Genomic DNA, 13,625 nt, shown 5'->3' on the forward strand with positions numbered 1-13,625 from the left:
TAGCTAGTATTACAAATATATTGTTCTCAGTATATTAATAGTTCTCAATGTAATTGGTTTGCATTGTGTTCGTACAAAAATCTTTCCTAGTGTTATATGCTCTGTTGTGGTTGGAAAGTTTTTCTGTTCACATTTAAGTCTTTAATCTCTTTTTAAGAGACTTGAACTGTTACATACATGTATGAGGTAATGGTCCAAAATCTTGTTTCTGGACATAGTGGCCCTTGTTCTGTGCCCATCGCCTCAGACGCCATAGTCTGGCTGTGTGCTGGGTTGCAGTCTCTCTCTGGACTCTGTGCTTACCCACTTTCCATATGGCTTGCTGCCATTTGCTGTCTGAGAAGGCTGGTTCCTCATCTGTGGGTTTTGGGGCCTGATTGGCCTCTTCCTGGTTCTACTGCTTCCCAAATGTTCTGAGAGCTAATTGAAAGGATTACTTCCTTCCATTTCACTTGGTCATAAAACTAGAAAGTTCCCAAAACTTAGAGAATTTTATGCTAATGACGTGTTTTCTTCATGCAGTATCTACAAATCGTATTAATACAGACAGGATTTTTAAGGCTGGTTGTACTGTTTTAAATCACAGATTTAATCAACATTGAACTTAGACCACTTCCCTGATTAGTAAGTAAGACGGGTAATGCTGGCCAGGGAAAGCCACAGGAGACTATAATTAGATCTCAGGAAATAATGGTCCCAAAGTATTTTAAGTGCTTGTGATTTTTAGTAAGATGCAGAGCCAGGCACTGATATGAAAACGGGAAGCTCGGCTGAGACGTATGCAGGAAACTGCACTTGGGGACCAGGGGGTTTCTATGTATACATCCAGCCTGGGAAAGTTCATGTTGTTTATTAAATAATGCAGAGCAAACAAGACAGGACAGCCCAGTGGGGAATAACGTCGGCAGATATGGCTTTGGGGCTACTCTGCTTCCTGTTCTGAGTTGTACTGACACCCACTGAGAATGTCATTCCCCCTATTTCCTGTCCCCCTCCCTTGTCACCCCTCCTTTCTTCATTCTAGTGCTGCCAAAGGAAAGCAATTGAAACAGATAAAGACAGTAAGTTTGTTGCAGAGCCCAGATCCCTCCAAGAAACCCCATCTTCCTGTGCGTGGCTGTGTAGATGATCATAATGTGTTTGGCAGAATTAAACGTGGGTCAGTTTGCTGGACCGGGTCGGTGAGGGCCATACTAGCACATCAGGTCAGTTCTTTTCCTTCTGCTCCTCCAGGGTGGCAGAGGAGGCAGTGCCACCACTGCTGAGTAGGGGGAAGAAGCTTTCGAGCTAGTTTTAGAGGACAGCATGGCAGGTGGTAGTTGTGCATGCGGACAGGTGGGGACAAGCAGTCTCTTTAATACCGACAGGATGCTGCAAAGGGACTGGCAGCAGAAAGCTCTGTTGGCAGACTTCCTGAATTGGCAGAGGAAGGTGTTGCCAAAGGTTAAGTGACTCATGAGAAACTGGCTGCATCCCTCATCAAACTTTACAGGGTGGCTGCTGTTATGAAAGAATTATAAGAGCCAGAGGACAGAGGGCAGAATTCCTCCACTTCACAGAGGACCCCTCCTCCTCCCCGCACTTTACCACACTATGTAAAAATTCCAGTTAATCCAGTGTGAATCTTTCCCAGGGACACAGATTAGCCTAATCCTTCCATATTACTAGTTGGTAATGCACTGGAAACATTTTAGTAAGACTATAATATGAAAGAGAAGGGGGAAGCCAGGGGCCTGTGGCTCACGCTTGCAATCCTAGCTACTCAGGAGGCTGAGATCTGAGGATCCTGGTTCAAAGCCAGCCCAGACAGGAACATCTGTGAGACTTTTTTTTTTTTTTTGGTGAGACTCTTATCTCCAGTGGATCACAGAAAAAGCCAGAAGTGGTGCTATAGCACAAACAAGTGGTAGAGTGCTAGCCTTGAGCAAAAGGAGCTTAGGGACAGTACCCAGGCCCAGAAAAAAAAAGGGGGGGGGGGGAAATGCAGTTATAAAATTCAATGCATATTGAACAAAATTAAGGAAATTGAGGGGAGGGATGGGGAGAGAATTATGAGAGGAGTGACATGTACTACTTTGTTGAATGGCAACTCCCTTGTAGAACTAAAAGAAAAATAAAAAAATAAAAGAAAATATACAGAGTGACAAAGTCTGGTCTTTGTGTTTTGGACCTGTTTTGAGTTGGGAATCAGCAAAGGCAAATGGCTTTTTTTTTTTTTTTTAAGAGGTCAACTTTCCAAATTCAAGGTTGTATAGAAATGTGTTTTGGGATTACTGATTAACTACATTAGGGGCTTCCAACAGGTCTCTAACCTGCTGATGTGAGGAAAAGAGTTGTTTGTTGGTATCTACGTGAACCTGAATCACAAAGCACAAACCTGGACATGCATCGTTAAGCATCAGTCTGTCTTTCCACACCACCAGTCTCGCAGGCCTGTTGGCCTAGAGGCCACTGTCCACAGTGCTCCTCTAGGTTCATGAAAGGTCTTTTTACTTTTTGTAGTACTGGGATTTAAACTCAGGGCCTGCCACTTGCTAGGCAAATGCTCTACTACTGGAACCACACCCCAAACCGTTTTTTGCTTTAGTTATTTTCCAGATAGGATCTCATCTTTGGACCATATCCCTTCTACCTATACTTTCTAAATAGCAATGCTCACAGATACATACCATTATGCTTGACTTTTGTGTTGAAATAGGGTCTAACCTTTGGTCTAGGCTGACTTGAACTTTGATCTTTCCGGTCTCCACCTCCTGAGGATCTAGGATTACAGCCCTGAAGGGTTTGCTTTCAACGCAACTGGATGGGGAGATGCAAACCTGGTTTCTACCCTACTTTTGATACCTGTTAATTATAGCTGGCAGTTCAGAGGAGGAAGAGGGAATACTTTCAAAGGCTAACATTTGCAGAGGGAAACATTTATGGACTATGAACACGAGCACAGAGTACTTGCTGGGGACTCTGCCACTGGAGCTGAATGTAGCAGTTGAGTGCTGGGGCTGCGAGGGAAGGCAGCTGCTGTGCTGGGACTAAAAGGGCCTCAGTGGCCCAGTCTCAGACAGCTCTTAGGGCTTTTTGCAAGTGACTTAAGCAACAGTTAATTTCAAGAAGTTAATGCTATGTAAATACGAAAGACAAAAAGTACAAAAAATTAAATAAAAGGTTTTGCTTTTATTTAAAATAAAATGCATTTATACAATCTTTAAAGCATGGATTATTGTCAATACTGGTAATCACCCCACCCTGGCACCCTTTTGGGCTGTGAGCTAGGAATTTTCTGACTAGCACCAATGCAGACTGTAACAGCAGAACAGACCCAACTGGCCTGTCCAGGCAGGAGCTAAGGACACTGTGGCAAGTCATGACCATAACAAAGTCATTCTTAATTTAGCAGGTATTAAAACTGCATAATATACCTTTTAATGCAAGGATGCTACATTTAAGCCATTTGCTAGTTGTGAATAGTTTAAAAAAACTGTACAATTTTATAAAATTTGTGTTTGTACATTAGTTACACAAAATGCATACTTCATAGACCTTTTACTTCATATCATAATGCAGAAACTGCATATTTTAGGCAGACAGTGAATATGCTGGTGAATACTAAAAGTGTTGTAATACAATACGGTGTAAAAATAAAAACATACAATATACACACATGCTTGTTCAAGGACAAATACAAACCAAGCGTAACAGACTAACAGAATTTTCCTTCAAGGTCAAACAATGACATCACTAAAACTCAGGCCTATTTGTAGGCCTTATTTCATGGGGGGCGGGGCAGGGGGAGAGGAGGTGTTAAATGGTTACCAAGACGTAGGATATTTTAAAATATGACATCCAACTAAACATACATTAAGACACATGCATTAAACATGATAAATAGACTTCATATAGGTTAAGCCCTGGATAACTTTAGAGTAGATGGCTTCTTACAGCTTGGCTAGCTTAAATCAGTGGCGGCTGGCTCCTGATTTGCTCACTATTTCCGTTATCAATTCATGGCCTTAAGGAATGAGCCATTTGCCGCAGTCCACACATACACTGTATCACCATAGCAGATTAACAGTCGTGCTTGTTAGTGCACACAAAACCAGTCTGGTAAGGCAAAAACATTTTTCATGATAAAATGATACATTTCAAGCTTACTTTATTAAGCAGCATATAATAAAAATCAGCTTTGAAGTTAAATATTGTTATGGCCGTGAAGTTCAATTACACAGTATCTTTATTCACACCCAGCCACTGGTAAGTTTGTAGAACATCTCTTCATCTAAACTCTCATTTTGGTCTTTTGCACGTGTTGACAGAAATATGTAGCCACCAATGAATTCATGAACTACTTTGCAATCTACTTCAGTACAAATGAAGGACAATCGGACTTCATCTGCAAACTCTACGGTGACCTGGAATAAGACAAAGAACTGTTAGTCCTGGTGACATTCCACAGGGCTGAGTCCAATGAACTGTGCTGCTGAAGGCCTGCCCTATCACCAAACTCTTGTCAGTCTCCAAATAATCACTCTTCAAAATACTAAACTAATACCTGGTGGCACACACCTTTAATCCTAGCTGCTCAGGAAGCTGAGACCTGGAGAATATAAGTTCAAAGCTATCCTAGGCAGAAAAAGTCTGAGACTCCCATCTTCAATTAACCAGCAAAATGAGAGTCTGGAGGCTTGGCTTAAGTAGTACAATACCAGCTGCGAATGATCAAGAGCCAGGCTCTGAGTTGTAAAAATGCCTTGAAGTTCAAAAGAATAAGGAAAGTGTATCAGCCCTTCCCCCATTCCTTTAGTTCTCAAGTGCTGAAAAGGAAGACAGAATGCAAAGGTTTTAGGTCAGTAAGTTCCCAAGTGATCTCTGGTGATTAAATTAACAAGAGAAAGTCTCTCTTCAAGTCCTGGGAGAAAACCCTATTTCCTGTATTTTATTTAATATTTGCTTCAACATTTAACCTTTATGTAATCATGTTTCAGTGTTTCAGAAATGTTTTACTAAGTAGTAAGAGCTGATACAAAATATTCAATATGCTTCTAAACCAAATACTTAGTAAAGGACTGTTATTCACTAGGTATGGTGGCTCACACCTGTGAGCCCAGCTATTTGGGTTTGTGTTGGCCTATCAATCAATAAGCTGGACAGAGGTAACTCATGGCTGTGACCTTGGGAGGTTGTGTGTTGTTAGAGGATTCAAGTCCGAGACTGGCCAGGGCAAACACAAGACTCTACATGTAAGAGAATTAATGCAAAAAAGGGCTGAGAGGCACAAGGCCCTGCATTCAAATCTAGTATTAGTAAACAGAGGTAAATGTAACAGGTCTTAAAAGATGAAGCCAAAAGGGAACTAAGGAGAGAATTCTCAGATGTAAGAATGGCAAAGAAACAGAGGAAATGCTCACCATCCCTGGGCATAAAAGAAATGCAAATCAAAACAATGCAGAGATTCCATCTCACCCCAGTTAGATTGGCCAATGTTTTGAATGTGAACAACAAATGCTGATGGAATGTAGGGAAAAAGGAACCCTACTGCACTGCTAGTGGGAATGTAAACTCATACAACTGCTCTGGAAAGCAGTCTGTAGGTTCCTCAAAAAAACTAAACATAGACCTTCCCTCTGATCTAGCCATACCACTCCTTGGCATATACCCTGAGCACTATGAACCAGGATATTATAAGGACATCTGCACACCCATGTTCATTGCCGCACTATTCACCGTAGTCAAGATATGGAAACATGCCAGATGTCCCACAATAAAAGGTGCATCCCAAAAATCAGAACCTATATACAATGTAATTTTACACAGCCATTAGGAAGAATAATGTCATTTCCAAGGAAATGGATGGAACTAGAACAAATAATGTTAAGTGAGGTAAGCCAAGATCAGAGAGACAAATGGTGCATGTTCTCCCTGATATGTGGAAGTTAGATCTAAAACACACTGGGATATGACAAATTACACAAGCCTCTAGATACTCACATACAGTGAGACCAACCGAGGATAGGATAGTCTTAGGAGAGAATCACAAAGGTGCAATATCCAAGCACCTCTTTTTCATGTTATAAAATAATATACATATACTGACATGAACTCCAAAGAAATGGAAACAAAGGACTTTTTCTTAACTTGTTTTTCTATTTCTGATGATTCCATATTCTTTACCTTATAGATGGTGTATGAACGTGCATATCTGTGGGAGGGCTGTGGGAGGGCACAAGATTCTGAGGGAAAAGGGTGAACAAGTGCAGCATGGAATGCACACTGATGAAAGTGAACTATGCAACTCGTGGGTGAAGATGGGAGGGAATGGGAGAGAATGAGGGAACAGTCGACATTATATGAAAGGAAATGTACTTATTACCTAATGCATGTAAATGTAACCCCACTGTATATCATCTCTAAAATAACAAGTTAATAAAAAGAAAACAAACAAAAAGATGTGGCCAATATTCTAAGCAAGTTGTTATGGACAGGTGAGTTCAAGTGAGCAATGAATAACCAGCCATATGCTCTGTACATTAAGAAGGAATGATAGGGCTGGGAAGGCGGCTCAGTGGTAGAGCGCTTGCCTTGCATGCCTGCGGCCCTGAGTTCAATTCCTCAGCACCACATAAGCAAAAAGAAAAAAGCCGGAAGTGGAATTGTGGCTCAAGTGGTAGAGCACTAGCCTTGAGCTGAGGGACAGCGCCCAGGCCCAGAGTTCAGGCCCACAACCGGACCCAAAAAAAAAAAAAAAAGGAATGATAAAAACTGTTTTCTTACTTTTATGGAAACGCCTATATTCAGGTAACCTTGTACTGGCTTACCATTTTGATCTCCCAGTTTACATTCCACTGTTTCATGTTGCTAAACCGCCACGTCTTAATGGCATCACCTGTGCTGGCATCCATCCGAATTAATCTGTTGTATGCAATTCCAATCAGTTCTTCTTTTTTGCCCCCTTGAAACCTATTACATTATGGAGGGGGGGAAAAACACACACACACACACAATTACAACTCCTGGGGGCTATTTTTCTCCTGGTCTATTTTTCTTCAAGATAGGTACTCTTAAAGCTAAGGAAAGCATTAGTTTTGTGTAAAAACAAGTGCAATCATTTTGAATGTTTATCAAAACTGAAAGTATACAAAAATGCATTCCATCACCTCTGGCAGTTACTGCGAAATGGGTTAGTGTGGTGATGGCTCTACTGTCAATGCTCCTGTCTGATGCTCAGCAGTGATGACATGAACACTGACCTTGCAATGAAGTGTGTGATGCCGAATTCCGGCAGCGACTGCCATGCCTGAATGAATCTCATTTTGGCTTCGATCAGACTCATCTGAGCCACATTCTGATGGGCCTCCAAGATTCTTGCTGTTATCTAAACATGATCAAACATCCATACTATTAGACAGCATTGCTTCATGTTAATCAAGACAATAATATACACAGACTGAGACAAACTCCAAAGATATGAAAACAAAGGACTTTTCTGTAATTTGTTTTTTCTTTTTCTGAGGATCAAAAGATCAAGAGACTGGATTATACACGCCACCACAGAACATGAAAGAGCTGGGATTAGGAAATACAGCTACATTTGGAGATTTTTAATAAGGTGATAAAAGCACTTTTTCAAAATAAGTACTTAACTGTCACACGAGACATAGTCCAGAACACACATGTGATAAGCTACTGTAGAATGGTATATTCCAATCTGTATGTATGAGTTTAAATTTAACAAGTCAAGTTGGAATGAGTGTCTGGAATACAAATTTCTAGCAGCAATACTTGTTATTAGTTTTAAAATCTTTGAAATCACCCACTAATTTTTAGGGATTTTGTGTGTGTGTGTGCATGCACATGTGCGTGCATTGCTAGGGATCCAATCCAGGGCCTTCTACATATAAAACAAGTCGGTTACCCCATCATCTCTATTTTTAGAAATTTCTGTAGTAGTCATCAATGCTCTAACCCCCTTTTAAAACTGTATCTACTTTGGGATGACTATTCCTACCAGGAGGGAAAGCTATGGCTTTTAAATTTTTAATTAAAAAATTTTTTTTTGTTAAATATGGAGAACTTACCAAATCTCTTATATAGCCTGGCTGTAGATGGCAATGCGAGGAAAGAAAAAGGAAGCGGAAAGAAAAAAAAAAAAGAGGCAATCAGAAAAAAATGGCAATAAAGCGAAGAAAAAGCTGCGGCAACCTGCAAACCAAAATTCCAGCCAAAACCATGCAAAACGGCTTCAGGTAGACACAGGCAAAGTAAATGCAAGAATGGAAATGAAAACCAGGAAGCAACAATTACTTTCCACCTAGAATACCGAGGGGCACTCCACACTGAGATGTTAAACGTTACTGAAATCCCGGCTACAAGTGTGTAGAAGAAAATAAAAGCGCAAATAAATACCTCCTTGCCCTCCTGCACCAGTCCTTACTTGTTAGGAAAGACTGTTTTAGTAGCAAAGTGAAAAATCATATTCAAAGGCTTTGAAGTCAAATCTATGATACATGCGCTACTTTCTAGAAAGGAAGCTGAAGGCTAAGGTCAGTGCGGTGCCCATATGGCTTCATTACTACAAGGAAAGCAAGCCCCCCAATTACCATCTGTTTTTTGCATCCTTTCTCCTGGAAGGGAAAGATAAAGAGATGCCATACGCTACCCTAGGAATTATGGCTAGAAACATGTTAGTTTTATCAGAGAGACATCTACCCAGGCTGACTCTTTAATATTAAAAATTGCATTTTGAATCGTTCATGAAAAAAAAAAACCACCTCAGTTAATACATGTGCAGCTTGGGGAAACTAAAGTTGGTTAACTATGGCAATGACTATACTGATGGTCCCACAGAAATCCTGTGCTTGTGCCTGGCAGACATGAATGACCCTGTAGTTGGGGTATGGGGTTCGGCTTACAACCAGAAAGGTCTGCCAGTTATGTCAGATGACTCATATGCCATCTGACCCATCACAGCTACTACACGTCTGCCTTGTAGGGCACTCACAAGGCACCAGGGTAGTAGTTCATGGTTCCTAACTTCTGGGAATGACCTGTATGTCCAGTTAAGAGAAAGGAGGATTAGAACAGAATGTGCATTTGATAAGATCCAGGGTAGAACACGGCACAGACTCCACACGCACTGCTTTCCTGGTATTATAGACAGCAACAGTGTTTCTGACTTTAAGAGAATTTTCATCTCACACTCCTGTCTAGAATTCCTTTTTTGTAGAATATCATTTCCTGACACCTGAGAGTGAAAGACAAAAATCTCTTTTTAAGACTTGAAATTACTTATTTGCCTCTAGAAATAAGTTCATTGGAAACAATCTTCCTTACGAATAATTTTTACATGAAAAACAAGTTAAAAAATGGAATGAGAACTTCCTTTACTTTCCCCTTTTAACAGAACAGTCTGCATTCTAGATGGCTCCCAGGGCAGCATTTCTTCCTCGTCCTCCTCCTCTCCACTCCCCAACTCTACACTGCCACATAAACACTTCCATGTTGCTTATACAACCTTGAAATGTAACACCAAATACTTTTGATTAAAGCATCTCCCCATTCCTGTAGAAAGCTAAATGATTTAGACCCATATAATAAACACTGTATTTAAAGAATTTGGTGTTCTGGTACTTAACAGGCTTTTTCGTGATGTTATAAAATTAATCCTTAACAAAGATAAAACAAAACTAGATAAAAACGAAATATTTATTTTAAAGGTCTTCTCTGCTCTCCTGCCTGAACTGGAGCCTTTCCTTTTTTGGCATGATATTCAGTGCGGAGGATACCGGGGGCACTCCAGCAAAATTCCCCTGGAAGGCTCTTTCATGATGTACTCAAGAACCATTTTCCTAAATAGCAAGCCTTTTATGGCATTAATTTCCAGGGCAGGAATTCTAGAAAGAGTAGACAAGAGTCGTGACTTCAAATTAAAATTTAATCAAACTTTCAAAGTTTGTGTAGGCCCTTCAGGTTCTATTAATATTAAGACAACATTGGAGTATAGACTATTTGAACCAAACTTGGAAAATCCATTCTAACAACTGGAACAAGTAATAAATATTTGTTGGGAAATGTGGACTGTCTTATATCCCATTTACTTGGTATATATAAAGAATATGAAGTAAGGAACACAAAGCAATTAAAGACCATCTTCATTTCCCTCAATATTTTAAAGACTACTCTGGGGCTGGGAATGTAGCTCAGTGGTAGAGTGTTTGCCTAGCATTCATGAAGCCCTGGGTTTGATTCCTCAGTACCACATAAACAGAAAAAAGCCTGAAGTGGAGCTGTGGCTCAAGTGGTAGAGCGCTAGCCATGAGCCAAAGAAGCTCAGAGACAGTGCCCAGGCCTTGAGTTCAAGCCCCATGACAGGCCAAAAAAAAAAAAAAGACTACTCTGTTGACAGTGATTTAGAATAAACAGGCTTGACTATTCCATCTCATTATCTGTTCTATTAAATTTTTTTTCTCTTTTTGAAGTGCTGGTCCTAGGGCTTGAACAGAGGACCTAGTACTGTCCCTGAACTTTTGAGCTTAAGGCTAGTACTCTACCACTTGAGCCACACTCTACCTCTAGCTTTTCAGTGGCTAATTGGAGATGAGAGTCCCATGGACTTTTGTGCCAGGGCTGGTTTCAAATCATGACCTTCAGCTCTTAGTTCCCTGAGAACTAGGATTACAGGTGTAAACCATCAGTGCCCAGCTTGTCTTGATTTTTACAAGGGATGCCAACTAATTTCAATAAGGTGGCAATAGTAAGATTTATTTTTCCTATTCATAAGTTTTCATCCCATTCCTTAAAAGAGCTTGATTTTTTTTTTGCTATCTCAAATGTGAATCTATTATGTTAATGAGATTAACTCTTTTCATTATTTCTTTGATACCATTTTTTTTTTTTTTTTTTGTGGGAGTGGTAGTGGAGGAAAGAAAGACCCTATTTGGGACTGTGCTTCTTTTTTGTTTTAAATAATAGTAAGATTTTTTTTTTTTTTGGTTGGTTGTGGGGCTTGAACTCTGGGCCGAGGGGACTCTCAGCTCTTTGCCCCAAATGAGTGTTCTATCACTAGAGCCACAGTACCACTTCCAGTTTTCTAGAGGTTTATTGGAGATAAGTCTCATGGCCTTTCTTGCCTGGGCTGGCTTTGAACTGCCATCCTCAGATCTCAGCCTTCTGAGTAGCTAGGATTACAGGCGTGAGCCACGGCATCCAGCTAATAAGATTTAATGACCCAATTTGACTAAAGCCTTTTTTATTTCCTATTTTATATATTATAATCAGGTAATGTGAAATTAAGGCTAACAACTTTCAATAGGGGCAAAGAAATTCACGGGATACATACAAAACTGTAAAACAAACCAAGAGAGGGCAGTGGCCACAGGGCAATGAAAGTTACCTGCTTGTTCTTATACTTCTTCAGGTAGCGAGGAGATACCAAACATTCAGGGTTGATATCAGTGGTGATCTGCTCTGGTATTAACTGAGGATCTGGGTTTAAATGCTGCATCTTGAGGAAAGAGAGGATATTCTGAACTTCTAAGTTGTAAGAGCTGTCTGCCATGGTCTTGCCTTTTGAGGCCAATCTGCAGGCTGCCATCCAGTGTGCATACTGTTTTTCCTGCAGAGAAGCAATGAGGGATGAAATGCCATGCTCATGTAAATGTCACCCGGTCACTTTCTGAGTATGATATAGAGGATGATGGACAAACTCAAGCAGGGAACACAGGAAACTAGCATTTACTTTTCTCAGGGAAACTTACATTGTCGCAACGAAGCCAGATTTCATTCATGCCCTCTGCTACTGGAATCAGGAGCTTAATGTTAAATTTTTGGCCTGAAATGTTTACATCTGGGGTGACTTCACATCCTGTAATAAATGAGTTAATTTTAAAAGTTCTGAATTTTACTTTTCAAAAATCCCAAACCAATACAAAGCCTCTGTGTGGGACTTGAATATGCTGAATTGAGTCCCAGCCTGGGAGGGCCTTGGCAACATGTGAGGGGCGCTGGCAGACAGCAGCTCTGGCCTTCACATCCTACTGCACAGAAAAGGCTTTGGAAACACACGGATTTGTGGGCTATAAGAATGCAAACACATGGGCTGGGAATGTGGCTTAGTGGTAGGAGTGCTTGCCTAGCATGCATGAAGCCCTGGGTTAGATTCCTCAGTACCACATACACAGAAAAAGCTGGAAGTGGCTCAAGTAGCAGGGCGCTAGCGCAGAGAGAGAGGGGGGGGGAAGAGAGAGGGGGGGAGAGAGAGAGAGAGAGAGAGAGAGGAGAGAGGAAGAATGCAAAAAAACACTTAAGTATTCTCAGTTTTGGACATGTGAGGGCTCCTTAATGGATACTGGAATCTCGTTTCCTTTATGTCACCTGTCACTGCCATCCCCCCAAGGTTTGTGGCCTAATGTCTGTATTGGAGCCATTTCTTTTGGCAAGGAGAACACAAAGAGTAAGATGTTAAATATCAGTGTGTCTGGAACATCTTAGGTAGAGGGGTGTCCTCTTCAGAATAACTACCATGAATTTGAGGGATTTTTCTCTCATGTTTTCTTTCTTAAGGTATTTACTACACATAAATAACTCCTTTTAGAAGACGCTTTTTGAGGGGGGGGTTGGTCATGAGGCTTGAACTCTGGGTCTAGGTGCTATCCCACAGCTCTTTAGCTCAAGGTGAACGCTCTATTCCTTGAGCCACAGCACCACTTCTGATTTTCTGGTGGTTTATTGGAGATGAGTCGCATGGACTTTCCTGCCTATGCTGACTTTGAACTGTGATCCTAAATCTCAGCTTCCAGAGTGGATAGAATCATAGGTGTGAGCCGTGAGAGCCTGGAGCAGAAGTTTTTTGTTTTTTTGAATAGAAGCTATAGAAACAAAGATAGTGTGACAATTGAAGTGGTAAAGGCCAAAGACTTGTAAAGACTCACAATGTTTACACAAATGTCACTAATCCTCAATAAGATTTGGATTTAGAGTAATCCTATAATAATTAAGCCTCTTTAAAAATCCCAAGACAAAAAAAGGAGACAAAGTCAGAAGACTTCTGGTTCTTCTTGTTTGTTTTTTTTTTTGGTTGGTCATGGGGCTTGAACTCTGGACCTGGGCGCTGTCCCTCAGCTCTTCAGCTCAAGGCAAGCCTTCTACCACTTGAGCCACAGTGCCACTTCCAGTTTTCTAGTGGTTTATTGGAGATAAGAGTTTCAGACTTTCCTGCCTGGGCTGGCTTTGAACCGAGATCCTCAGATCTCAGCTTCCTGAGTAGCTAGGATTACAGGCGTGAGCCACAGGCGCCTGGCAGACTTCTGGTTCTAATGTAGGCCAGAGACACTTCCTGGGTTTTACCTCAGACAGCTTAATTTCCTGCTACCTGGGCTTTCTATTGCCCATTCTGAACACACCTTTTCTCTCTCCTTCTCTCCTACACTCTGTCCCTGCCCTCTCCACCACACACCCCCCCCTTTTGTAGTAGTAGTGGTACTGCATTTCATTTCATGGCCTTGGGCTTGTTAGAAAAATGCTCTTCCACTTGAGCCACACACAGCTCTTTATGCATTTACTTTTTTTCCCTATTTTTTAAAATTGTAAAGGTGATGTACAGAGGGGTTACAGTTATCTAAGTAAGGTAATGAGTA

General features: G+C 41.0%; 1 protein-coding gene across 1 annotated transcript in view; it reads right to left on the reverse strand.

Annotated features, from left to right (window-relative positions):
- Nucleotides 1-3,151: 3,151 nt before the first annotated feature.
- The window catches only part of Fermt2 (FERM domain containing kindlin 2), a 71,737-nt gene continuing 61,263 nt past the window's right edge, over nt 3,152-13,625 (reverse strand). The window contains exons 11-15 of the mRNA XM_042677831.1: nt 11,748-11,854; nt 11,384-11,605; nt 7,242-7,366; nt 6,810-6,951; nt 3,152-4,406 (exon numbers count right to left, since the gene is read on the reverse strand). Coding sequence (XP_042533765.1) covers nt 4,233-4,406; nt 6,810-6,951; nt 7,242-7,366; nt 11,384-11,605; nt 11,748-11,854 — 770 coding nt within the window. The 3' untranslated portion in view covers nt 3,152-4,232. The remainder of the gene's footprint in view (nt 4,407-6,809; nt 6,952-7,241; nt 7,367-11,383; nt 11,606-11,747; nt 11,855-13,625) is intronic.

This window comes from Dipodomys spectabilis, unplaced genomic scaffold, assembly GCF_019054845.1.
Source record: "Dipodomys spectabilis isolate Male_0828 unplaced genomic scaffold, ASM1905484v1 ptg000042l, whole genome shotgun sequence".
NCBI lineage: Eukaryota > Metazoa > Chordata > Mammalia > Rodentia > Heteromyidae > Dipodomys > Dipodomys spectabilis.